Genomic DNA, 27086 nt, shown 5'->3' with positions numbered 1-27086 from the left:
AGCCTCTGGTCGGAAGGCCAAAAGTATGCGCCTAATAAACAAACTGACTGCAGCTTCTGCCGGTGAAAGAGTACTAGCGGGAGACTCCTGTGGATGAAGGATGCCTCTGAAGAACAGGGGGGGGGAATACTTCCGTTGACTAATGATAGGGGAACGGCTGCTTCTGGGGCGCTGGCCAAACATCACCACAGCCCTGCCAAGTTTCACGATGATTTTCTGATATCCTGTTTTCTTGAAGGGATAATTTTATATATACGGCAATGAAGATACTGAATCTGATAATTTTGTAATCTTCATTCACGTTGTCCTGTTTCTGGGTCGGTTGTTTATGATGTAAATTCCTGCAAACAACAAATCAACGTTCCCTCCTAATCCAGCCCTCCCTGCTCCCTTCTTTCCTTAATTTTAAAATGGGCTGTGGAGGGGAATACCATCGTACAGGAAAGGGGGGAGGAAAGGAAAAGGTTCCCCCCACGTTATACATCCATCTGCCCAATGAGGTGATGAAACATTCCTGAGCCTCGGCTGGCCAGAGCCGCCTCTGGCTGCCTTCCCAGAAACCCACAGTGGCCTGCTTGTCTCCATCGAGCATCTGTACTCCCGTGAGTGCTGAGAGGTGAAAGCGCGCAGTGGTGGTTTGCAGGGAGCCCATCTCTCCAGGCACTTTAAAGATTGTGTTTCTAATAGTGCCATGTTGTTGTTTATTGTAAACGGTGATACTCCGTGTATGTTATAGATAGTAGATTTAAGCAGGACTTGGCTTGGTCATTTGTGAGTTCGCATGTTTGTAATCCACTGTTGCACTTTATACCACATTATATTTATCAACATTTGGCGTACAAAACTGGCCATCGGAGAGTGTTTTGTTTCGTGTTGATTAGCACTTCTCTCCAGACCTGCCTCTGGATAGGCTACAGTTGTGCTTTCCAGTAATCTTAGTCCGTCTCTCTTTCTCTCCCCCCACCCCCGCCAAGAATCCCAGGTTCCCTGGAAATCTCCAGATGTCAGACAGGCAACTTGACGAGACGGGCGAGAACGACGTTAATAATTTGTAAGTGTTGCTTGGCAGGCGGCGGCCTTTGCAGAGGGCTCGAGGGTCTGGCGTGACCTCTTGTTTCTCCCTGGAATTCTGGCAGCATCTGCGTTATTTAGTTGAAAGGGGTTTGGAGGAGGGCCTTGCTTTCCACCGTGTACACAGCTCTCGGGGGCTCCTCCCCTCACTGGAATTACAAAACAGCAAGATTCCGCTACAGAGCAGTTCAGCAGATGTTTTTCATGTCTCCTTTAAGTCTTCCTTCTACTGTTGTTCTCTTGGTTGCTCTTCCTTCGTGGGTAAAAACTTCCCTCTCTCCATCTCCCAGAAATAGTTTGCCAGACTTTCCCTTGGCAACCAGAGCCTGCCAGTTTGCTGGGTTGGGCTTTTTACTCTGCTGCAGCATGCTGGGTTGGAGGATGGCTGGCTGCTGCCTCACCCTCCCTTTGATGGTCTCAGCATTTCTGACTAACAGCTGGAGGGTGGTATACCTGTCCTGACCTCAGATAAGAACATAGCTCAGGTAGATGAAGGGCATGAGTGGCCAGAAGGAATTCAAAATAAGAGGGCTGTTAGATCTATTGCCAGAGTGGCGTAGTGGTTAAGAGCAGGTGCACTCTAATCTGGAGAAATGGGTTTGATTCCCCACTCTGCCACTTGAGCTGTGGAGGCTTATCTGGTGAACCAGGTTAGCTTGTGCACTCCAACACATGCCAGCTGGGTGACCTTGGGTTAGTCACAGTTCTTCGGAGCTCTCTCAGCCCCACCCACCTCACAGGGTGTTTGTTGTCAGGTGGGGGGGGGAAGGGAAAGGAGATTGTAAGCCCCTTTGAGTCTCCTTACAGGAGATAAAGGGGGAGTATAAATCCAAACTCTTCTTCTTCATCATCATCATCATCATCAGTACCATGTTGGGTCTCTGATGAAACACAGGGAGCTGTTTGCTCACACATTTGGGATTAATCCAGTTGAATGGTGGTCATGCTGTCTTGTAGCTTACTCCGCTCTTTCTCTCTCACAGTTTCCAGCTCACTGTGGAGATGTTTGATTACCTGGAGTGTGAACTGAACCTATTCCAGACAGGTAAAGCTCCGTACCAGAAACAATGGGTGCTTCTGTAAGGCATTAGTCGAGGAGACGGACCTTATTGTCCCTGTCATTCATACACGGACGATGGAGTTGGTCTGCCTTCCTCTTCTCCCCCTCCCTTCCAGATCATTGTCAGGGAAGTCAGAAGAGGGTATCTTGGCACTCTCTCTGCTCTCATTCCTAGAGGCTTCATTGCCACTGTAGGGGACAGATGTACAGTCTGGGAAGAGGTGGTGGAGCCCAAGGCATCAGAAAGTCCCTTCATTTGAACTCGGATGAGCAGCTCTTTGATCTAGCTCCAGGCCATAAAAGCTGTGCATGCTCCCTTTTTTTTTAAGTTTGTGGAATGAGGGCGTTAGTTTTGGGTGTGTGGCTGGGTGAAGGCAACCTAGCCCCAGGCTGCAGGAAGGGAGGGATCAAGGACGGCTGAACTCATCTGTTTTCCATCCACTCCTCCATGGTATGTGCCCCTTTCAGAGGCAGACGGGCAGATGTCAAGCTGGCCCAGACCCCCCCCCCCCCTTAGCTCTTTGCAGTCCTCCGCCTCCCCGTGCTGCCTTGATGATTTTGCTTGCTGCAGTGAGTAAGAGCCATTTCCATTTTTCATTCCTCTGGCTGGCACAAAGGCTGCCCAGCTGCTTGGTCTTCTGGGACTTTTTCCACCCTGCCAGCCACAGCAATCAGTGCCCGCAAGGGAGGTGTTCCCACAATGCCTTCTGGGTTTTGGCTGTCAGGCTAAGTGACTTTAGGAGGGAACAAAATCCATCTTGCAGGTTTGGCAATAATCAGTTGTTGCCTTATAAATCACTCTCAGGGTATTTATGTGCTAATTCCCTGGCAGCGCCACTTTTTGGCAGTGTAGTGTTCTTGTGATACACTGCCTTCTGCATGATCCTCCCCGTATTGTCCACTGCTGTGACCTCTCCCATTTCCTGACACTGTCTACAAGCTGTATGGTCTCCTGATATAAAGGACATTCCATTATTGGGGGAGGGGGGAGTTCCTTTTGTTTCCTTGGAGAGCAGCAGTGACATAGTGGTTAAGAGCAGGTGCACTCCAATCTGGAGAACCAGGTTTGGTTCCCTACTCTGCCACTTGAGCTGTGGAGGCTTATCTGAGGAACTAGATTAGCTTGTGCACTCCAACACATACCAGCTGGGTGACCTTGGGCTAGTCACAGCTTTTTGGAGCTCTCTCAGCCCCACCTACCTCACAGGGTGTTTGTTGTTGGGGGCAGGGGGGAGGGGAAGGGAAAGGAGGTTGTAAGCCCCTTTGACTCCCCTTACAGGAGAGAAAGGGGGGAATATAAATACAAACTCTTCTTCTTTGTGCATTCAATGAAAATCAAAGGGAGATGGAACTGTTTGTCCCCTCCTGGAATGGGCCTTCCAAAGGGGATTGCTGTCTCTCCTCTTTGAGAAGCAAGAAGGAGCTGAGGTTCATCAGCCCCACCCCTCCATCCCCCAAGAAGACCTGTCCCTTTGCTGAGAGCCACAGCTGAGCTTCAGAGGACACCGCATTTGTGTGCCTGTCCTGTTGCAGCGTTTGCTGTTTGCCCAGCTCAGAGCTCCGCCCCTCTTTCCCAGCGTATCCAGCCCACCTCTCTGTCGGGTCCCTCGCTGACCTGACGCTGACGTTTGCATATTCCCTTTATATTACACGCTCTGTCCTTCTGGAACTGTCAAATCAGGGCTTGTTTTATTTCTAAAGCCATGCTGAGGTTGCTCTTTCATACACAAAATGTTCCTGCAGTGTGCCAACAAGCAGGGGCAGAGATGAGTGGGTTGTGGCAGAGCCAGATTTGGCTTTGTCTAAAAAGGAATTGGCAGATGAAACTAGGGAGGTGTCTGTGTTGAAGAGGGGCATGGATGCAAAGGCAAAAATAGCAGAACAAGGTGCTTGTGGACCTCTTCCCTGATGCTCGCCGAGTGTTTTTAGAAAGTGGGTGGGGCTATAGGCCACTGGAATTTTGATTGGTTGGGCAAGTTTTTTAAAGGGTTGCTTTGGCAGCCGTCGCCACCACAATGTGTCGTGGCAGCCCCGGCTCCACATTTTGCGTCTGTGCCTACCACACTGTGTCAGAATTCCAAAGTGGCTCGCAGGCTAAAAAAAGGTTCAAGGTTCAATAGGCAAATAACCGAAAATAGAACACTATTTCAATACTTATCAACAGCGGCTAGGATTATGCTAGCCAGATATTGGCGTCAACAGACAATTCCCTCGATATTAGAGTGGCGACATAAAGTAATGGACTTAGTTAAAACAGCAAGACTATCAGGATATGAAAACTTGGAGAATAATGGAAAATTTAAGAATTTATGGTTATTATGGATTAAACATATTCACTTCAATATGTTTAATCCATAATAACCATAAATTCTTAAATTTTCCATTATTCTCCAAGTGAAGTTGAAGTGAAGTTAAAACAAAAATATGTGATCTTAGATATAATTTAAGAAGTATAAGAAATAATAGAAATATAAAACATATAAGATTATTAGATTAAAGAAATAAATGTTGTTTAAATTGGTATGTAATTGCGGAAGTTTATTAATTTTATGTTACATTGAAAATGCAACAATATAGTAATGTTATAATAGATTAAGAGGTTGTAAATAGATCATGACAGTATATTGATTGTATATGTGTACACTTATAACTGCAAATACAATAGTTTAAAAAAAAAAGGTTCAAGACCCCAATGCGAAAGGTGGCCTTGGTCTAGTAAAACTTGGCAGGGGAACGATTGGTTTCTGATGAAGAGGGTTGGAACTAGGGGTGACCCCACATCAGGCTACCTGACCTGAATTAGGAAGGCTTGTTTAATTCCACTCCCCCACTCCCATGGTGAGGTATAATTCACCTCATATATTACGTTCCTCATGGATCTTCTCTGGAGTTGTCGCTGAGTGTGGCGTTTTTGTGGTTCCCTTGTAGTGTTCAGTTCCTTGGACATGTCTCGCTCCGTGTCAGTCACCGCTGCTGGGCAGTGCCGGTTGGCTCCCCTGATCCAGGTCATTCTGGACTGCAGCCACCTCTACGACTACACCGTCAAACTTCTCTTCAAGCTCCATTCCTGTAAGTACCAAGGGTGGTTGGGTCCTTTTGCGGTCTGGATTCCACTGCAACTGACAGCAATCTGTCACTCTGTTCCCTTCTGGAAGGCTACAGTGCCACCCCCAGGACTTGCTTTATCTTAGGCAGAGTGCTCGTCACAAATACCATCTCAGTAATCTGTTGTCACTCAGGCCAATAATGGAGATAAGGGGCAAAGTGGCTTGTCGTCCAGCCAAAATGAGTTCTGAATGAGCACCACTCTGGCGTTGCTCAGACACTTCAGTATTGCACCAGTGCCTTGGAATATACAGGGTAATAAAGACCGATCGTGCCTCTGAACATTGTGGGGGCGGGAGGGGGGAGGGAAAGGAGATTGTAAGCCTCTTTGAGTCTCCTTACAGGAGAGAAAGGGGGGATATAAATCCACATTTCTTCTTCTTCTTCTTCTTCTTCTCCTCCTCCTCCTCCTCCTTCTCCTTCTCCTTCTTCTCCTTCTTCTTCTTCTTCTTCTTCTTCTTCTTCTTCTCAACGGAGATGGGAAGCAGAAATTTTGGCATCTTTTCTTTCTGGTGTGTGCACACCTGTATAGCTCTTCCCCCAGCACATTTGTACCGAGACAACTTGGATATTCTGTTCATCCCATTTGTTATAACCTCTTCTCCAGGTCTCCCAGCTGATACACTCCAAGGTCACAGGGACCGTTTCCTGGAGCAGTTCAAGAAGTAAGTGTGCACTGCTTGGCCCATGTTCACTTTAGATGATGTCTCCTGTGCAAGCTGTGTGTTTGTGTGTCTGCGCGTAAAACGTGCTCATCAGTTGAACTCACATAAGTTGTGTGTGCCTTACTAACACCTGTTCAGAGCCCTTGCTGTTTTGGGGCAGTCAGTTTGAAGTTGCAGTGGATGCAGAGAAATTCCCATGGTCTTATTATTTGCAAAAGGCCGGCATACAGGGGACAGCTCTGGAAGCTTTGGCACATCAAAAATCTGTGGGGAAACCGAGACTCTGCCAGAATCTTTGAAATCTAACTTGTCTGTCTGTGTATTCGATTAAGGCAAACTCTGTTCATCTTGACAAAAAGACCTCATTGCCATGATGAGCGCGGATAATTCTTTGGTTACCATACCGTGTCCAACTAGCAGTCTGCACCCAGCAATCATGGCGTAGTGGTTAGTGTGTCGGACTTGGACCTTGGAATCCCAGGTTCAAATCCGCACTCTGAGGTGAAGGTTCTTGAGTGACTGTGGCTAGTCACTCTCTCAGGCCCCTTCCGCACGTGCAGAATAAGGCACTTCCAATCCACTTTCACAATTGTCTGCAAGTGGGTTTTGCTATTCCGCACAGTAAAACCCAGCTGCAAAGTGCATTGAAAGTGGATTGAAAGTGCATTATTCTGTGCATGTGCGGAAGGGGCCTCAGACTGTAACCTTCACCCACAGGAAGGTTGTTATAAGGATGAAATGAAGGAGGTGAGAGTGAGCTGTTTTGGGTTTCCACTGGGGAGAAAAGCGGGATATGACTGACTAGATAATATGTGATTAACAGTGATTAACTGCACTGATGATCATCCTTTAGAGTTAAGCTAAACCTTCAGTGTCACAAAGAGACTGTTGCCTTCAGAGATGCCAAAACCAGTTGCCAGTGGTAGGTGTTTGGGGAAGGAACTCTGAAGCTCTGAGAGCCAGCGTGGTGTAGTGGGGAAAAGCAGGTGGATTCTAATCTGGAGAACTGGTTTTGATTCTCCACTCCTCCACCTGAGTGGCAGAAGCTTATCTGGTGAACCAGATGCGTTTCTGCACTCCTACATTTCCACCTACCTCACAAGATGTCTGTTGTGGGGAGAGGAAGGGAAAAGAGCTTGTAAGTTACCTTGAGTCTCCTTACAGGAGAAAAAGGTGGGGTGTAAATCCAAACTCTTCTTCTTTGTTTCGGTTTTTTCTACTACAAACAATTAGTCATGGGGATTATGAGTCCCAAATTTGTCCCTTCTTACCTTTGCAGTATGCTTTAATTCTCCTGCAATTGTGCCAGCTGGAAGCTAGGAGCCGTGGTTGGGCTTGCTGAGTAATCACTGAAGGAAGGACCCAACTAAGGCAGAAGCAGGGGCAGCCAGACTTGATGGTCCCAGATATGCTTGGGACTCCGTATCTCTCAGCTCTGCGGCGCTTGTCGGTGGTGCCCCAGAAGACTGTGTTTTAGAGTCTCTTTTGGTTACATGCCAGCTGCTGCCTTCAGACCAAAGACATGACAGTGGGAATCAATAAGATGAGCCAAATTATACCCATCGGGCAGGATTAGGACTCCTTGAATCTGCATTCTGTTGGTGCAGAGCCAAAGGGAAGGACAAAATGTCCTTGGACAGATAAAGGTAGCACCATCTGTACTGAAGCAGTTGTGCAGGCAGTGCAGAAATGGATTATGCTGACCGGTCATGGTCTCTGGGGTGCGACAAGGTAGCTCCATCTGCCGAATTGTAGGCTTCTCTTATATTAGACACCTGGAGCATGAGAGGTAGTGTGGTATAGTGGCTGGTGGTGGCATCTGGGATGCCAGGGTTCCAATCTCCACTCTGCCACAAAGTTTGGTGGGTTGACCTTGTGACAGTCCCTCAAAGGGTGGTTGGAAACATACGAAAAGGAAAAGAATGGTGGCATTAAAACATTCAAGTGATAGGAAGTTAGGTCTTTTTCCATTACTTATTTAAGATTTGAAAGCACTATTAACATTTCCAGCGATCAACATTTCAGGTTTGCTTTGTAACTACTTTTGTGGACCTTCTTTATTATTACTAAAACTCGAGCTAGTGCAGGTGAAAGAGCACATGTTCAATAGGGTACGTCTGGGGTTCCTCTAACCACCTCCGTGATTTGTGGGTTACAGGTACTAAAGCTTTGAAAACTGACCTAAGTGCAGAAAAGATCAATGCAACCATTGACCCGATTCTGGCTCATCAGTTCAATTTGCTTCAGTTTTAAGGCAGGCGGACCTTAACTGAGGTAGCCCGGGGTGCGCTTGGACTTGACTCTTTGCTCTTGAATTTTGCAGGCTGAAGGATCTGTTCTATCGCTCCAGCAACCTGCAGTATTTCAAGCGACTGATTCAGATCCCTCAGCTGCCCGAGGTGAGACCGTGTGTGGCCTTAAACAGATGTCCTCCACTTTCTGTTTTCCCACAGTGCTTGAGCCGAAGACTTCTTGTGGGTTGTGGCCCGAGCAAACCTCATACTTTCCAAAGTTGCCTTTTTCCTCCCCCGTGCTAAGCTGGAAGTGTTGCAGGATTGGCTGATGGCTGATGAAGCGTGTCTCCTTCCTGCTGTTCTGACTTGGCCAACTGCACCCTCCTCTTTCTGTTCTCCCAGAATCCCCCTAACTTCCTGCGAGCCTCTGCACTCTCCGAGCACATCAGCCCCGTTGTCGTCATCCCGGTGGAAGCATCGTCCCCCGACAGCGAGCCAATCATGGACCTCGTAGACATGGAAACATCCTCGCAGCAGGTGAGAGGAAGAGCTGAAGAGAAAGGCCACAGTTCTGGCAGAAACTGGGGAGTCTGGTCTTGGTGCAGGAGAAGGGGTGGTGTAATTTGTGGTGAGCGTTTGGAAGAAGAAGAAGAGTTTGATACCCCCCCCCCCTTTCTCTCCTGTAAGGAGACTCAAAGGGGCTTACAATTTCCTTTCCCTCAAGAGCTTGGGGAGGTGTGCCTTCCTTATGATGCTCCACCCTTCCGCTGGGACAGCTCTTCTGTCAAAAGCTTGTAACGACGGCCTGTCTTTGCTAGGAACTGACCGTGTCCATCTTGTCTTCCAGAGTCTCCCTGAAAACAAGTTTGACGACATCTTTGGCAGTTCATTCAGCAATGATCCGTTCAACTTCAACAGCCAGAATGGGATGAGTAAGGATGACAAGTGAGTCGGGATCCCAATCTTCAGATTCTTTCTTCCTTTCCCTCGTCCCTGTAATTCAAAACCAGGAGTACAGTAGCTTTATATGAGAAGGTGGATAGAACACGGAACAGGGAAAGGTCAGAATTCAGAAGCACAGTTTAAGGGGGCTGGGATTGAAAAGTTGCTATAGAACAAGAAATGTTGTGAAGGTGGGGACTGAAACAGGTCATTTTACTTTTGAAAGTATCTATTTGCCATTTTCTTTCATCCTGTGAAATGCAGTTTCCCCTGGTTTTTATCCAGACTTGTCTTTCTGTCCTTTTGTAGCTGAATTTTTCAGTATGCAGTTCTTGGTAGTTTTTGCTGCGTCTTTGAGCTATCAAGGTCATAAAACAGGAAGGCTCCCAGGATTTCATTTTTGCTGTACACAGCCAAAAGTGTAATAACCAAACTCAGGCCTCTTCTGGGTAACATGTAAGAAGAAGAAGAGTTTGGATTTATATTCCCCCTTTCTCTCCTGTAAGGAGACTCAAAGGGACTTAACTCTCTTTTCCCTCTCCCCTCCCCCACAACAAACACCCTGTGAGGTGGATGGGGCTGAGAGAGTTCCGAAGAACTGTGACTAGCCCACGGTCACCCAGTTGGCATGTGTTGGAGTGCACAAGCTAATCTGGCTCACCAGATAAGCCTCCACAGCTCAAGTGGCAGAGCGAGGACTCAAACCCGGTTCCTCCAGATTAGAGTGCACCTGCTCTTAACCACTGCACCATGCTGGCTCTCGTGGTGTAGCAGGATGATTTAAATTCAGTTCTAGGTTCAGTTCAACTGCGTTAACTTTTGGGAGCATTAATGCTCCCCAGCTGGTATTAGTGGCTGTTAAGGATTTTTCAGTCTTTCCCCTTTTACACAAAAGGTGATTAGACAAAGTCATGAAGGGTCAGTCAGTTAATGACTAGTAATGATGAAGGCTAAATGTGACTTCTGCACTTGGGCACAGTATACCTCCGAAAGCCCATTGCTCGGAGGCCGCAGAAAGGGAAGGCTTTGTGCTTTGGTTACAGCCCATCCAGTTGGCCGCTGTGGGAAAAGAGGTGCTTAGGGTTGCAAACTCTGGATTGGGAAATGCCTGGAGATCTTGGGGGTGGAGCTGGACGGATTTGGGAAGGGGAAGGACTTCAGTGAGATATAGGACTGCCTTCCAAAGCAGATGTTTTCGCTAGGTCAGTGTTTCCCAACATTTTTGACATCACGGTACCCTTGACCTCACTCGTCATATCTCACGGTACCCCTGCCATCCGCCCCACCTTCCCCTCCCAGTGCCCCTGCTTGCCACCCCCACCACCTTCTCCTCCCAGGGTGAAGGGAAGCACTGTGGGGCGGGAAGTGGCTACTGACCTTGCGGCAGGCCCTGCCTCTTGGGCCAGCTCCATGTCCTTCCTGGCACTGGTGGAAGACACCGCAAAAGTGAGGGGGGCTGGTAGCATTGCCGTGGCACCCCTGGGACATGCTCACGGCACCCCAGGGTACCACGGAACCCTGGTTGGGAATCACTACTCTAGGTCACTGGTGTCAAACTCGCGGCCCTCCAGATGTTATGGACTACAGTTCCCATCATCCCCTGCCAGCATCATGCTGGCAGGGGATGATGGGAACTGTAGTCCATAACATCTGGAGGGCCACGAGTTTGACACCTATGCTCCAGGTGAACTGATTTCTGTTGCCTGAAGATCAACTGTAGTAGCAGGAGATTTCCAGCCACCCCCCTAGGGATGCTGGCCAAGATGGAGCATTGATCTGGTCCAACAGGGCTCTTGTGAAGATCAGTCTGGATAAGGGTGGATGGGGGCTACCTACCCCCTGGGTTGAATGTGCTGGCATGGCCGTGAATGAAGATCTTTTACCAGCACCAGCTGTGCCCTCCCATCAAAAGCGAGATCTTAATTCCACAGGATGATGCCACTTCCTCTTGTTTCTCCCAGGGACCAGTTGATTGAGCAGCTGCACAGAGAGATCAGCAACCTCAAGGAGGAACTGAAAAACTTCAAGGCCGAGGTGAACAAAAGCACACATGTCCCTTTCACTGAATCCCTGGTAGGATGCTAGAGTCTGCTGTTGAAATGGAGGGAGGTTTGCAGGTGTTAAGGAAGGAGGCTGGACAGACTGGAAGGAGGATTTGGTGCAAAAGGGCGGGGTTAAGACATTACCAGCGTACAAGTTATTTTAATATGCTGATAAAGGTTATAAAGCATTTGAGGAACCTTGATATGCACCAAGCAAGGAGTAAGAAATTAGTTTTGCAGCTATTAGAAAAATTAGAAGCAGGGCTCATATTAACCATTCATTTCCTGCTTTCCTTTTCATTATTATCTGCCTTTCACTTGAATGTGTTTCGTCTGCCAGAATCTGGGGGCATCAGGTTGATATTACTGTTACTGCACAGACAAGCATTATCATAGTGATAAAACGCCAGGGCCCCTGGAGCATTCAGTCATTCCTCCCAGCCACTTGCTAAGGGTAAAGAGCAGAAACATTAGGGGGAGAGTAAATTACGCAAGTGCTGCATAAAATGTTCCAAGGCTGATTATGTTTAGCGCCTCTTTCCCTACACAAACATACACCACCTTTGTTGCAATTTGTATGTGTGTGTGTAAAGTGTCATCAATTTATACCTGACTTAAACCCAGTAAGGTTTTCAAGGCAAGAGGCAAAAACACATGATTTGCCATCGGGGTGGAGTGAGGGGGAACTGCGCCTGGGACACGCATGCTCCCTGCGCGCCTGCTATGTCCCCGTCTGCCTCCCCACTCCACACGCTCCCGCAGGGGCACGTGCCCGGTGCGTCACACACACACCCAGCCCCCTTGGCACTACACCACTGTTTGCCATTCCCTTCCTCTGCAGAGCGACCTTGGTATTCCTTGGTGGTCTCCCATCCAAGTACTAACCAGGACCAGCCCTACTTAGCTTCTGAGACCTAACAAGATGAGGCTAGCCCGGGCCATCCAGGTCAGGACTCCTTGCAATACAGAAGTTGACATTTCCTGAACATGGTGTTTGGGCCACCCCTTTAAAGCGGGAACGTTGCCCATTTCTAGTCATCCGATTGATGAACACCTTGTTCTGTGTCAGGTCTTGGAAGGGCCTGACCTCCCCAGCCAGACCAGGGCCAAAGCTTCAGTCACTGTGCGTCTCACACATATCTCTTACACCCTGCTTCTCCCAACTCTCTCTGGCCTGCAGAGTCATCGTCTTGTGGTGCAGCTGAAGGGGCGGATCAGCGAGCTGGAGGCGGAGTTGGCAGAGCAACTGCACCTGAAGCAGCAAGCGCTGGACGAGAGCGACTTCCTGCGAACCGAACTGGACGAGCTGAAGAAGCGGCACGAAGACACTGAGAAAGCTCAGCGCAGCCTGACAGAGATTGAGAGTGAGCTCAGCGAGTGGGGCCACCTCTGGCTTCTTCCGTCAGAGTTTCTGGGAGGAGGAGGTGGTCTGTGTGGGATCTGATTGGCTAGTTGACCTCATGAGTAAGACTCCCTTGTCCTGAAGACTTGGGCGAACAGTTAATAGTCACAACTATGACTTTTGGCAATCAAGTCACAACTGACATATGGTGGCCCTAGGGCCGTGGTGGCGAACCTTTGGCACTCCAGATGTTACGGACTACAATTCCCATCAGCCCCTGCCAGCATGGCCGATTGGCCATCCTGGCAGGGGCTGATGGGAATTGTAGTCCATAACATCTGGAGTGCCAAAGGTTCACCACCACGGCCCTAGGGGGGTTTTCAAGGCAAGAGACATTTAGAGGTGGTTTGCCACTGCCTGCCTCTGCGTCACCCTGGTATTCCTTGGCGGTCTCTTATCCAAATATTTACCATGGTTGAGGCTGAGAGTTTGTGATGGGCCCATGAGTAAAATCTTCATGGCGTGAGGATATTTTAATAGTTGTAACCAATATGCATTAGCCAAACTTAGCCTCTTCCGCACATGCAGAATAAGGCACTTTCAATCCACTTTCACAATTGTGCATATTGGCTCAGTTCTTTCCTGAATATATTTATGTAGAACAGACTTAAAATGTAACCATCAGTGAGTTGGTCTTCTGTCCCGTATTAAACCTTGGCACAATTTGAGAAGCAAATCTGGTGTCCCTTTTCAGAGGAATTTTGATGAACCGGAAGAGAGTTGTGGGGCTGGTCCCCGAGGATGCTCTTTTCTGGCTGTCAGTGTTTGGTGAATTGAGAGTACCGTGTTAAGCATCCTCCCTCTTTAGGTGGTTGCTGAGATCACATTGAGAGGCAGAGAAGGGGCAGGTGAATCCGTCACACAGGTGTCGTGTATGTGGTGCTGGAGAGATTGAATTGCTACTCCGCCTCTCTTGCACAGTTAGGTTCTGTGTTGGAATTAGGGCCAGCTGGGCCAGCCCATCTTCCAAACGGGACCCCTGCTTGAAATTCCTGTTTCTGTCTCAGGGAAAGCTCAAGCGACGGAGCAGCGTTACCTGAAGATAAAGGAAAAATATAGCGAGCTGGTGCAGAACCATGCGGACCTCTTGCGCAAGGTAGTGCCGCGTTCCCCTCCTGCTGTCCCCGAAGATGACATGGCAGGCCAGCCAATTCCCACAAACCTATTAGCTGAAGACCTTTCCCTTTCTGCTCTCGGTGCCTAGAATGCTGAAGTCACGAAGCAGGTAACGGTGGCAAGACAGGTGCAAGGTGATGCGGAACGAGAGAAGAAGGAGCTGGAGGACTCCTTTCAGCAGCTGAGCAAGCAGGCCCACCGGAAGGTGAGGTGTGGGGGAAGGGGGGGGAAGTCAGGGTTGTGTTGCCACCTGGATGTCTCCCCAAATCACAAGTGATCTCCAGGTGACAGGGATCATTTCCCCTGGAGGAAATGGCTGCTTTAGAAGCATTATACTCCACCGAGTTAACCTCACTGCCAAAATCTCCTGGAATTTCCCAGCCCAGAGTTGGGAACGCTGCTTCAGGGAGGAAACGATGAGGAAATAGCAAGAAATGAAGGCCATTACAGGGAAGATGGGGTAAAGAATCTCTGGTGCTCTGGTTGCAGACGCTGGAGCAGGCAGAAGTCTTGGAGACTTTGAAGAGGGAGCTCACGGCCAGCAAGCAGGAAATTCAGAACCTCAGAAGTACTATTGAATGCGGTGCGCAGGTGAGACCCTCTTACCCTGATCTTTTCCCTCGAAAATATTTGTCAGGGTCTTTTTTTCACCCCTCTCCTCCTCCTGTTCTGTGATTCCCACTCTGCTATCTTTCTCTTTCAGTGTCTCAAGCCACACACTTTTCACTTTCTGGTTCACATGCATAAATATGGGTCTTCCCAATAAAAACCCATTGTAAGCTGGCTTACGGACTCCCCGGTATTGACTTTACCTGGATCCCTCAGTGTCATAAAGACTTGAAGTTGGCAACTGAGCCATCACATTGTAACTGGATAAATGCTAGTAAGTGTACGGTTGATACACTCTCCTTTTCGCTTGTTGGTTAGTCTGAAGCCGAGCAAAGCTCCCAGCTGGCCAGCCTGCAGCTTGAGAGAGAGAGCCTCGCCCAGACGGTGGCCCAGCAGGATCAGCAAAAGGCAGCCTTGGAGGCTGAAGTGCAGCAGCTCAAGGCCACGCTGGAGAGGGAGAAGGAGAACAGCAGCAAGACGCTGGAAGAGCTGCAGTGCCATCTGCGGGAAAGGGTAGGCTTTGCTTGCGGATGGTGGCAGCTGGGAAAGAAGGCTAGCTTTGAGGAGAGACTGCAGTTCTTGGCCTCTCTGTCTCTCTCTCTCTTTTTTTCTTTGCTGTCAAGTCACAGCTGACTTATGGTGACCCCTGGTGAGGTTTTCAAGGCAAGAGGTGTACAGAGGGGGTTTGCCGTTGCCTGCCTCTGAGTCAGACTTAGTATTCCTGGGTGGACTCCCATCCAGATACTAGCCAGGTTGACCCTGCACAGCTTCCAAGATCTGGTAAGATCGGGCTGATTGATTTTCTTTATCGTCCGTCTTCCTTGCTGACTTAAGGTGGAGGAGACAGTGTCGGTCTGTGAAATCAACGGGATAGGATGTCTAAGAACTAAGATCTGTAGAAAGGTCCTGAGGCCTGAACGCCAAGTTTGTGTGTGAACTGATAACCTCAAAACAGGAAGCTATAACCTCTAAACAGGGAGAGGGCAGGCATGGTAAGGAACCTCACTGCTGTGGCTCAGCTGCCTCGTTTTACTCTGCCCGCAGGAGGACAGTGCACAAGACCTCCAGCAGCAGCTCCTGGACAAGCAGTTTGCTCTCCTACAGTGTGCCTTGGCGGAGGCCGAGCAGATGGTCCAGGATGCCTTGAATCGACTCGATGATCCTGTTCACATCAGCTGCACAAGCTCGGCAGGTCAGCATTCTCATTCCTCCTTGGAGATGTCTGTGTGCAGTGTATGCCTGTTCCTGGGAGCCAGCGTGGTGTAGTGGTTAAGAGCAGGTGCACTCTAATCTGGAGAACCGGGTTTGATTGTCCGCAAGTGGGTTTTGCTCTTCCGCACAGTAAAACCCAGCTGCAAAGTGCATTGAAAGTGGATTGAAAGTGCATTATTCTGTGCATGTGCGGAAGGGGCCTCAGACTGTAACCTTCACCCACAGGAAGGTTGTTACAAGGATGAAATGAAGGAGGTGAGGACCAGCTGTTTTGGGTTTCCAGTGGGGAGAAAAGCAGGATATGACTGACTAGATAATATGTGATTAACAGTGATCTACTGCACTGATGATCATCCTTTAGAGTTAAGCTAAACCTTCAGTGTCACAAAGAGACTGTTGCCTTCAGAGATGCCAAAACCAATTGCCAGTGGTAGGTGTTTGGGGAAGGGACTCTGAAACTCTGAGAGCCAGCATGGTGTAGTGGGGAAAAGCAGGTGGATTCTAATCTGGAGAACTGGTTTTGATTCTCCACTCCTCCACCTGAGTGGCAGAAGCTTATCTGGTGAACCAGATGTGTTTCCGCACTCCTACATTCCTGCTGGGTGCACTGGGGCTAATCACAGTTCTGTGGTACTCTCTCAGCCCCACCTACCTCACAAGGTGTCTGTTGTTGGGAGAGGAGGGGAAAGGAGCTTGTCAGCCACCTTGAGTCTCCTTACAGGAGAGAAAGGTGGGGTATAAATCCAAACTCTTCTTGTTCTTCTTCTTTGTGCTCCTAGAGGAAAATGGACAGCTCTGTTTGAAGCCTTTGAAGCTTCAGTTGACGCAGGACTCAGGCCCCCTCCAAGTCTTCCTTTTCTGCCCCTACTGCAAATAACCATCTAGCAACAATGATGCAGACAACCAAATAGCAACATAGCTTGTGTTACGCAGTTCGGCATGAATGTTTTGGTCCTTCTTGCAATATTTGATGCATCTTTGTGTCTCTTGCTGCAGATTACCTTCTGTCCAGGACGGCGGCTGCGTTGAAGTGCACCGAGCAGCTCGAGGAGGCGTGCCGCCAGTATCTTGCGGACCGGTCAGGTGAGAGCAACCAGAACCACACTCGATGGTCCAGGCTCAGGCTCGGTTCTGGTTGCAAGGACGGAAGCCTGTGAGAACCCCTCCCCCCGCTAGCACAAGCAGCAGGACCCCAAAGCCAGTGGCATTTGTTTTCCAGTCGGGGGGGGGGGGGGCACTAACATCAGTTGCAGTGGATCAGCACACAGCAGTAGTGTTCTCTTCAGTGCTGGAGATCTCAGTGTGCCCAAAATGCTTCCACGCTTTCCTGGACATGTGAGGTTGGGTGCGCAAGGGCTTGTTGGTGTACAGGGTGAGGACTTGTTTACATGGTCTCCTCCATTTGCCCCCTAGATGTGAGCCCCCTCTTGTCAAGTGTGGCTCTCTTTGCCCACCTGACTGGAGACACCATCCTGCAAGCCAGCGCCACGTCACACATGGCCCCTATGGAGCCTGCTGATCGTAAGTACTGCATTAGTGATGGGGGACTACCTCAGAGTGTACTGGAGTCTCCTTCTTGGGAGGTTTTTAAAGAGAGGCTGGATGGCCATCTGTCAGAAGTACTTTGATTATGTGTTTCTGGATTGCAGGGGGTTGGACTTGGTGGCCCTTGGGGTCTCTTCCAACTCTATGATTCTGTTGGAGGAAAAGGGAGGGGTGGGTGCTTCTGAGGGCCACATGGCTGAACAGTGGTTTCATTTGTGTGATTCCAGTGCTGCTGGAAGCCTGTAGACAGTGTGGGAGTGAGACCCTGCACTATCTAGGGACCCTGAAGGACGCAGCCTTGCTAGAAGGTGCCGACTGTACAGCTGTCAGGACCTGCCTCAGTCAGATTGCCACAATTGGGGAGGTGAGTGGAAGACAAGGAGTTGTTTTTTATACCAGTCTTTTCTACCAGTCACCAGACTCAAAGGGGCTGGCAATCTCCTTTCCCTCCCCCCCCCCACATCAAACACCCTGTGAGGTGGGTGGGGCTGAGAGAGCTCCAAAGAACTGTGACTCGCCCAAGGTCACCCACTGGTCTGTGTTGGACTGCACAAGCTAATCTAGTTCCCCAGATAAGCCTCCACAGCTCAAGTGGCAGAGCAGGGAATCAAACCCGGTTCTCCAGATTAGAGTGCACCTGTTCTTAACCACTGCACTCTCTAAAGTGGAAGGGGAAAGAGATTCTCCAGATCTCTCCCCCCTCATATGAAGCTGGGATGAGTGGGGTGTGAGGCGACACAGAAGCAAAGGCTCTGACCTGCGTTGTTGCAGGAGCTGCGCCCCAAAGGCCTGGATGTCAAGCAGGACGAACTGGGCGACCTGGTGGACAAGGAGATGGCAGCCACAGCAGCGGCCATTGAGACAGCAGCGGCCAGGATTGAGGTAAGATGGGGAGAGCATCGGCCTGCCTTCGGAGAGACTCTGGTTGGGGCAGAGAACTTGAGTTCCATCAAAGCTCTGTGATGCGCGCACGTGTGTGTGTGTGTGTGTGTGTGTGTGTGTGTGTGTGTGTGTGTGTGTGTGTGTGTGTGTGTGTGTGTGTGTGTGTGTGTGTGTGTGTGTGTGTGTGTGTGTGTGTGTGTGTGTGTGTGTGTGTGTGTGTGTGTGTGTGTGTGTGTGTGTGTGTGTGTGTGTGTGTGTGTGTGTGTGTGTGTGTGTGTGTGTGTGTGTGTGTGTGTGTGTGTGTGTGTGTGTGTGTGTGTGTGTGTGTGATTTGCGGTGGGTTTCCCACTCTGCTTCCTGTGGTACCTGGATGCATCGTCTGTAGCTTTAACACCGCTCTGCCTTTGTCAAACAGGAGATGCTGAGCAAATCGCGGGCCGGGGATACTGGAGTCAAACTTGAAGTCAATGAGAGGTTGGTGTGGAGGGTTGCTTTATCTGTGCAACGCAGCTGTGCTTCGGGAGGGAGAGGTGATACCTGGGAAATGAGCGCAGGGTGGAAGTGGATCCATTTGCTCACAACTTTCGCCAGGCGTGTTCTAATTACGGCTCATTCCGCACATGCAGAATAATGCACTTTCAAACTGCTTTCAGTGCTCTTTGAAGCTGTGTGGAATAGCAAAATCCACTTGCAAACAGTTGTGAAAGTGGTTTGAAAACGCATTATTTTGTGTGTGCGGAAGGGGCCTACGTTTGAAAAATGTCCTACTTGATCCTTTTTGTTCTTGCTTCTGGTGTGGATTGCCAGATCCCTTCATGCCAGAGCCACCTTTCACAAGAATGGACAAATACAGCCAGGAAGCACTGTTCCCACCCCCCCACCCCCCAACTCCCTTGTCCTTCAGAATCTCCAACAACCTGAAACGAAAGGATAACTTTTTCCCTTAAAAAAACTGTGCATCTGGCAGATGCTTTTCCACCTCAGGATAAAAGTGGATCTGGATCTTTAGCCCAAGAGCCTCCTTTTTTCAGAGTGATGTTTTTCCTGACCTGCACTACCATTCTTGGCCCACCCTCATTCTACCACATTCTCCCCCAGTTAACCTCCTGGCCAAAAGAAAGCCCTTCTCTTGTCTTAACCCTCTCATCCCCCAGATGCAGTTCTTCTTCTGCCTGCTGTTTGGCTCTAGGTCTGGAATCCATGCCCTACGAAGACAATTAGGGAGCCGGGGATGTTTAGTCTGGAGAAGTGAAGATTAAGGGGGGACATGATAGCTGAGTTTAAATATTTGAAGGGATGCCGTGTCGAAGAGGGAGCAAGCTTGTTTTCTGCACAAGAGTAATGGATTCAAGGTGCCAGAAAAGAGATTCCACCTAAACATGAGGAAGAATTTTCTGACCGTCAGGGCTGTTGGACAGTGGAATTCACTGCCTCACAGAGTGGTGGAGGCTCCTTCTTTGGAGTTTTTTAAACAGAGACTGGATGAACATATGTTGGGAATGCTTTGATTGTGTGCTCCTGCATGGCAGGGGGTTGGACTTGATGGCCCTTGGGGTCTCTTCTAACTCTGTGATTCTATGATTCTGAGGAAGAGTCCATCAGCTTCGGCGTAACCATCCCATGCCTTTTTATTTTCTAGGATTCTAGGCTCCTGCACAGGCTTAATGCAGGCAATCCAAGTTCTGGTTCTGGCTTCCAAGGATCTCCAGCGAGAGATTGTGGAGAGCGGAAGGGTGAGTGCGGCGGCAGCAGCTGTGCAGAATCGTTGTTGGGACTTGTTGTTGTGAGCTGTGCAGACTCATATTTTACCACGTCAGTTCTTTTTCGTCCTTATTTTAGAAGCCAGTGATCTCTGCTTCTAGCCCTGCTGAGAGGAGAGACAACTTGGGAAAATACACTGTCGCCCTCAGCGTTCATTCCGACAGACCAGCCAAACCATTGAGCTGCAGAATAATTACTGATGCTGATTGTGGCACTTGTGACTCAACCAAATGTGCAGAAGGAAGATTGGGATTTAGCTGCTGTATGATATAGAATCATAGAATAGAATCATAGAGTTGGAAGATACCCCAAGGGCCATCAAGACCAACCCCCTCCAGTGCACATAATCTTGACACATGGCCATTCAACCTCTCTTTAAAAATCTCCAAAGAAGGAGACTCCACCACACTCCGAGGTAGTGCATTCCACTGTCAAACAGCCCTTACTGTCAGGGAGTTTTTCCTGATGTTTAGGTGGAATCTCTTTTCCTTCACCTTGAACCCATTACTCCTGGTCCTAGTCTCTGGAGCAGCAGAAAACAAGCTTGCTCCCTCGCCAACATGACATCCCTTCAAATATCTAAACATGGCTATCATGTCACCTCTTAACCTTCTCTTCCCCAAACTAAGCATACCCCAAGTCTCTCCTTGTAGGGCATGGCTTCCAGACCTTTTACCATTTTGCTTGTCCTCCTCTGGGCTCCTTCCAGCTTGTCAATATCCTTCTTGAATTGCAGTGCCCTGACCTGTACACAATATTCCAGATAGAAGGGAGAGCCTACTCTTCTTTTCCGGGTTCCTCCAAGCAGCTTCAAGTATCTTTCATTTCATTACCTTTATTAGGCATAGATAAAACAACGATCAGACTAACAATAACAACAAACAGAAGAGGTTAATAGGGATCTTCAGGTATCGTAGACTGGGAGTTTGCCAGGTGGTTAGATGGTGAATGCAAAGGGAGCCTGCAGGGATTTTGCCCTGGATATCCTAAGCAGGAAGCAGTTTCTTCTGGTTTGTGGCTAGAATGCATCGTGCTGGGATGCCTTTTGTAAACTTTTGCTGGTTACCAAGCTCTGGCCAGTCACCATTGTGCTCAACGGACTGAATAAGGAGCACAGAAGGAACATTTTGAATTATTGTATCCTTCTCACCCAGGGAGCAGCATCACCCAAGGAGTTCTATGCCAGGAATTCCCGGTGGACAGAGGGGCTGATCTCTGCTTCCAAGGCCGTAGGATGGGGAGCGACAGTCATGGTGTAAGTATCAGGGGAGGCCAACTTCTAGGCGTCCCTCAAAGCTCTTGCAAGATCCTCTGCAAACTATGGCCATTATGTGATACTGAAAAGAGCCCAACTCGCCTGTGTGCGTTTCTTCCAGAGATGCTGCCGATCTTGTGGTTCAAGGCAAAGGGAAGTTTGAGGAGCTGATGGTTTGCTCCCATGAAATCGCAGCAAGTACGGCTCAACTTGTTGCTGCTTCAAAGGTAAGTTCTTGATACTGCTGAATGCCAAGGGGACCAATGGATTTCAGTGCCAGTCATAGCCAGTAATATAACTGAAAAAGCAAAGCACCAGGAAAAGAATTCAGATAGGAGTATAATTCTCCAGTAGAAGAGCAAGAGTCCAGTCTAGAAGCACCTGAAAAACCAACACGATTACTAGTTTTTGGGAGTCAAGATACTTTGACTCTTAAAAATCTTATACCCAAGAAGTCTTGTCTCTAAGATGTTTCTTGCTCGTCTACAGTAACCCTCCTAAAACAAGTTCTCCAGTAGTGTCCAGAGTTTCCTTTGATGATCCCTCCGTAAGGCCGAAGGGCAGCAGGCAAAACTTTTGTACATTTTTATGGTCCTCCAATGGCACTTTTTAGAAACTCTTGGCTGCTGGTTTTATCTTTTGCTGGGTGCTGCAGGAAGCTGTTTTTCCTTCCCATCTGGAGCAAAGTTTTTGACTCTGTCCTGTTTATTCTGGCAGGTGAAAGCAGATAAGGACAGTTCAAACCTCAGCAAACTTCAGGTGGCTTCTCGGGCAGTCAACCAAGCGACGGCAGAAGTGGTGGCCTCCACCAAGTCAGGAAAGTCCCAGATTGAGGAGAAAGGTATGTTGTTTCTGGGCTGGCCTTCACTGCTGTTCTGTTTAGCTGAGTTGTGGTTTCTTCTGCTTCTCCGTGCCCTACAAGGAGAGACTTAGGGAGCCGGAGATGTTTAGTCTGGAGAAGCGAAGGTTAAGGGGGGGACATGATAGTTATGTTTAAATATTTGAAGGGATGCCATGTGGAAGAGGGAGCAAGCTTGTTTTCTGCTGCCTCAGAGACTAGGACACGGAGTAATGGGTTCAAGGTGCAGGAAAAGAGATTCCACCTAAACATGAGGAAGAACTTTCTGACTGTCAGGGCTGTTCGACAGTGGAATTCACTGACTCGGAGAGTGGTGGAGTCTCCTCCTTCGGAGGTTTTAAAGAGAGGCTGGATGGACATATGTCGGGAGTGCTTTGAGAGTGTTCCTGCATGGCAGGAAGTTGGACTTGATGACCTTTGTGGTCTCTTCCACCTCTATGATTCTTCCCCCCCTCCCCCAATACTAATCTCCTGTCTAAGATCCCATGGATGGAACCATGCTTGTTGCTAGCTGTTCTGTCTCACCAGATTGGGACGAGGGCGGGAGGGCGTGCCTTCCACGTAGCCAGTGAACCCCTTTAATTGAAACAATTTGAACTGTGTGATTCTGCAGCAGACAGTATGGACTTCTCTGCCGTGACGCTAACACAAATCAAGCGCCAGGAAATGGACTCCCAGGTATGTGGTGGTGAGGCTGAGGTGGGTTGCAGGGTGGAGAAGGGCCGGAGTTGCATCTAGTGGCAGGAGAGCTCTTTTTCTCCTCTTCCCTGCCAGGTGCGAGTGTTGGAACTGGAGAGTCAACTGCAGAAGGAACGCCAGCGTCTGGGTGAGCTGCGCAAGAAGCACTATGAGCTGGCAGGTGTGGCTGAGGGCTGGGATGAGAATGGTAAGTTGGCCGGAAGGGAAAACCCCCTGGTTGTCTTAGCCTGACAAACTTTGAGCTGTAAAGATCTGGGGGCGACTCCTAACTCAGCATCAATCCCTAAGCTGTAATTACAACCTCATGGGGGGTATTGTGAGATGAGAGACAGCGTTTGTGACGTGAATTCCTATCCATTCTGATCATTACAGATGCAACAGTAGTAGTAGTATATAACCTTTAATGGCATAATAAATCACAGATAAAATAACAGACTGAGAAGGAAATAATACCCTTATAAATAAGAGCGTAGGTAAAATGGTGACTTCAAGTATTTGGAATGAATTGAAATAACATAGCAAAGAAACTTGGCCATTGCCTCCGGGATATGCCAGTCTTCATTGTTCAGTAAAATTCTTTTGCTGCTCAGTTAAACTATCAGTGCCCACAAATGGAGGGAGTAATATCTTTGCCCTAACTCGACTATACAGTGGGCAGTGGTACAAGACATGCATTACGGATTCCTCACAGTTCATAGCGTAGATGCAATATCTTTCATGATGTGGAAGTTTTGAGGCCCTACAGATGCAACATCTAAGGGTTGTTTACCATTCACAGAAAGGGGGAAATCATGTGTAAGGAGGCAGTCTTGACCTCTGGGAAGGGTTAACCTTCAGAATTTTATGCTAGTGCTAGAGCCCAATGGCCATAATGTTGTATGTCCCAGAGAACGTTTCCCAAATCAGAACCTTAACAGCCAGAGGTGGGATCCAAAATTTTTTAGTAACAGGTTCCCTTGGTGGTGGGATTCAAACTGTGGTGTAGTGCCAATGGGGCTGGGCGGGGCACGATGGGGACGTGGCCGGGCATTCCTGGGCGGGGTTGTGGCAAGGACGCAGCCGCTGTGCAGGTCCTTGGGCGGGAAACGAATGCACGCAGGCGCAGGCTGCCACGCACGCCGGTGCACCTCCTGCTAGACGGCTTCAAGTTCTGCACGCTACCGCTGAGAGGAGGGCGTAACTAAGGCAAAAATCACGTGGCAAAATCACCAATTAGTAACCCCCTCTTGGCACACACAAATAATTAGTAACCTACTCTCGGAAACCTGTGAGAACCTGCTGGATCCCACCTCTGCTTACAGCTATGCATTGCAGAAATAGCTCTCCCTCCAAACAAATGCAAACTTTACAAACTTTTGTAATTTGCCATGTAAATAGAAACAGGGTTTTTAAAAAAATACCTCCTGAGAACTGCAGCCTTTGGCTGAACCAGTGCTGAAGTGCCAACTGCTTCCCTCCCCAGGTGCAGATTTGGCTCCCTGAGGCAGCCCGGAAAGAGGCCTCTTCTGTTGACGCGGCTCCTTCCGAACATGAACGATGAACTAGTTTGGAACTTACCGTAAAGCCTGTGCCCACCAAGACATTCCTCTCTCTCGCTGGTCAGGCTAAGGTGCCCTGGCACATGTCTTGTGCCAGCCAAGCAGGTAGCAGTGAAGGCTGGAGAAGAGGAAAGGTCTTTCTCTCCTAAGCAGCATCAATAGCATTGTCCCTCCACAGCCACAAGATACCATCTCCGCATTCATATGTATTACAGCTTTGCAGCATCTTTGCAGAGTTGCATTCTCCCCACCTCCCCACACATACACTCACCCATTTCCTCCTTATTCGCACAGCCTCTGAGCTGTCGGTTGGCCTTGGCTCTTGACCATACCAGGGACCGTGGTGGTCTTATTCAGCACACTGCTGCTCCTTCGCCCGTCTCTTCTTGGGATGAGAGCCAAGATGTTGGCAGGAGATTCCAAAACCGTCGTTTGAGACAGGGGGAGCAGAGGTGTGCAGCCACCCTTTTCCAGCCAGCAAGATGCTTGGGGCAAAGATGCAAGGGCTGTGGAAGGACCTTTAGGGTTAACCGTAACTGTTCAACAACGAAGGGGCCAGTCTGTGAGATACTCGGTCTTTGGTGCAGAAGGCTTATTGAGGTCTGTGCTATCCCGAGAGCTCCAGTCATTCTAGTTGACCTCTGAAAAACCCTCCCAAAGGGGTTTTCACAGGCTGGCAGGATCGTTCCGTTTCTCACTAGCCCGGTGCCTGCTCCAGCCTTGTTCCAGCTGAACAGATCCTTTTCTGCTGGCTGAAAGTAGTTCACTGTGTGTTATGCCAGCCATGAACAGCTGAGAATCCAGAAGCTGGAAAAGCTGATGGGCTGGAGAGGGGAGGATGGTGATAGGGCTGCATTTGTGTTTCAGATTGTAAGGGGCTCCTTCCAGCTGCTGGTTGCAGATCACACCAGTTGCCTTTCTGCCACATAGACTTCCTTGTCAAAGTGGGAGCTACTAGAGCCAGATAGCCTGAGTGCAGCTGCTCCCTGGGCCATTTTGGCCCATCAGAGTCAGGGAGAAGGGGGCAAAGAATCTAGGATGGAGCCTGGATTCCAACAGAGATTTGGCTTCTCTTTCTCACTGCGACTAGCTGTTAGACGCTACCAGGCTGAGCTGCCTCTGGCGTCTTGTGATCACTGTGACCCTCTTAAGGGAAAACAAAGGCGCATGGCGTGAGTGACTGGTGGAGAAAGCAAAGGATAGCATTCTACCCAGAAGAGGGAGGAATTGGTGTGCACTGGGATGGGACATGCCGTGTCCGTGCTCCCCATAGAAATCTGTGCTGGCGCTCTAAACATATGAAATAATTTGTCAGCCCAGCGGTTGCTGTGCAGAGAGGCCTTGGGAAAGTCTTGGCCACCAGCACTTGGCTGCACTTGCCAGCATAATGCAGACGTGGTGGAAGAAACCGAATTGTCTGGCAGTAGACTCCTGTCAAAACTGCAACTTTTTTCCTTCCAGCATTCTCATGCTGGGATAGCATCAGGAGTAGCCAGAAAACATCTGGGCAGTGAGACTGTGGTTGTTCCTGGCCTAGCTGATTCCCCCATCGCCCTGTTAGAAAACAATCTGGTGCAAACCTTCTAAGGTCAGCCTCCAGGGTGTCTCCTAGTTTCACACCCCAGTTAGGGGTGACATCAGCCAGTCGGGCTGACATCAGCCTGAAGCTCCACAGCTTCTTTCAGCCTTGGATACCACCACCTCATATCTGGTTTCTGCAAGCCCAGCGGCCTATTTCAGTGAGGGAGGGGGATGAATACAGGTCTGAAAAACCAGCAGGGGTTGACTGAGTAATGTGCCCTTAACCCCTTTCCTTCTGGCAAGCTACCCCTTAGCAATGGTGGCCAACCTATGGTTCGCCAGATGTTCATGGACTACAATTCCCATCAGCTCCAATTGGCCATGCTGCCAGGGGCTGGTGAGAATTAAAAACATAAGAAAGAGCCTGCTGGATCAGACCAGAGTCCATCCGGTCCAGCACTCTGCTCCTCGCAGTGGCCCACCAAATGCCTTTGGGAGCTCACATGCAGTCTGTGAAAGCAATGGCCTTCTGCTGCTGCTCCCGAGCAACTGGTCTGCTAAGGCATCTGCAATCTCAGATCAAGGAGGATCAAGATTGGTAGCCAAAGATCGACTTCTCCTCCATAAATCTGCCCAAGCCCCTTTTAAAGCTATCTAGGTTAGTGGCCATCACCACCTCCTGTGGCAGCATATTCCAATTCCGATTGTAGTCCATGAACATCTGGAACACCATAGACTGGCCAACTGGCCATGCTGGCAGGGGCTGATGGGAATTGTAGTCCATGAACATCTGGAGCACCATAGGTTGGCCACCCCTGCCTTAGAGCAAGCTGCCTTATTGGAGATGGTTTGCATATAGCACGTGTTGCTAATGAATCCAGAAGCTTTGGAATTGGAAACAGGAACCTGAAAAACGGGAAAGAGTGGGCTGGCTGTGGCTCTGCCTTGCAGTGAGCAGGAAAGGCCAAAGTTCTGGCGTGTGGTGCTGTACTTTGCTGATGTAGGAATCGTGGCCTTTGGGGATTTTAAGTCCATGCTAGGCTACCTTGCCCCCGCCCAGGTTACTTGATGACAAGCCTGCCTCTTGCACACTGCCATCCTGGGGTAGGGGGAGTGTTCGGTTTTCCTACCGCTTAGGGATCCCTATAATTACCTGCCTACCCATTCCAGCCTCCACTGCTCAGCCTAATAAACTGGTGCCTGTTACACCCCCGGGCCTTTTTTTTTGCCACTGGACTGGCAAACCAAGAACCAAATAGCGCTCCTCCCACCGCCAGCTCAAATGAGGACACTTGGCTGCCCATCCTCTCCACAGCAATAGGAACCCCCCCCCCTGTTGCCATAGCACAGGTAGAGGAGCTGATACGGTGTTGACCCCTCCCCTCCAGCTCAGTCGTTCCAGGGACGCCCCCAGTCCCCCACCCCCCCACGCCCCTGTACTACCTCAGGTTTTCAGGCTGATTTGCCACACATGTTGGGGGCAAAAAGGAAGAGAACGAAGAACAGCTGGAGAGAAAGGGGCCGTTCTGGCTCAGAGTCAAACGACCCTTCCTCAACACTCGCTCTTT

The 27086-nt window shown here is 49.3% G+C and overlaps 1 protein-coding gene across 3 annotated transcripts in view; it reads left to right on the top strand.

Annotated features, from left to right (window-relative positions):
* HIP1 (huntingtin interacting protein 1) overlaps positions 1-25960 on the top strand; it is a 63933-nt gene extending 37973 nt beyond the window's left edge. For all 3 annotated transcript variants that reach the window (XM_048518876.1, XM_048518877.1, XM_048518875.1), the window contains exons 6-31: positions 975-1051; positions 2055-2116; positions 5060-5200; positions 5844-5901; positions 8225-8300; positions 8538-8672; positions 8983-9080; positions 11039-11111; positions 12300-12483; positions 13529-13617; positions 13726-13842; positions 14127-14228; positions 14565-14759; positions 15291-15438; positions 16455-16541; positions 16872-16979; positions 17231-17367; positions 17775-17885; positions 18301-18359; positions 19525-19618; positions 20801-20901; positions 21023-21128; positions 21619-21742; positions 22374-22438; positions 22535-22646; positions 23922-25960. In XM_048518876.1, the coding sequence (XP_048374833.1) occupies positions 975-1051; positions 2055-2116; positions 5060-5200; positions 5844-5901; positions 8225-8300; positions 8538-8672; positions 8983-9080; positions 11039-11111; positions 12300-12483; positions 13529-13617; positions 13726-13842; positions 14127-14228; positions 14565-14759; positions 15291-15438; positions 16455-16541; positions 16872-16979; positions 17231-17367; positions 17775-17885; positions 18301-18359; positions 19525-19618; positions 20801-20901; positions 21023-21128; positions 21619-21742; positions 22374-22438; positions 22535-22646; positions 23922-23941 (2679 nt within the window). In that variant the 3' untranslated portion in view covers positions 23942-25960. The remainder of the gene's footprint in view (positions 1-974; positions 1052-2054; positions 2117-5059; positions 5201-5843; positions 5902-8224; positions 8301-8537; positions 8673-8982; positions 9081-11038; positions 11112-12299; positions 12484-13528; positions 13618-13725; positions 13843-14126; positions 14229-14564; positions 14760-15290; positions 15439-16454; positions 16542-16871; positions 16980-17230; positions 17368-17774; positions 17886-18300; positions 18360-19524; positions 19619-20800; positions 20902-21022; positions 21129-21618; positions 21743-22373; positions 22439-22534; positions 22647-23921) is intronic.
* Positions 25961-27086: the final 1126 nt, after the last annotated feature.

This window comes from Sphaerodactylus townsendi, linkage group LG16, assembly GCF_021028975.2.
Source record: "Sphaerodactylus townsendi isolate TG3544 linkage group LG16, MPM_Stown_v2.3, whole genome shotgun sequence".
NCBI classification, from domain to species: Eukaryota; Metazoa; Chordata; class Lepidosauria; order Squamata; family Sphaerodactylidae; genus Sphaerodactylus; species Sphaerodactylus townsendi.
The sequence above is the reverse complement of the archived record's forward strand: the minus strand, read 5'-3'. Positions and strand labels throughout refer to the sequence as shown.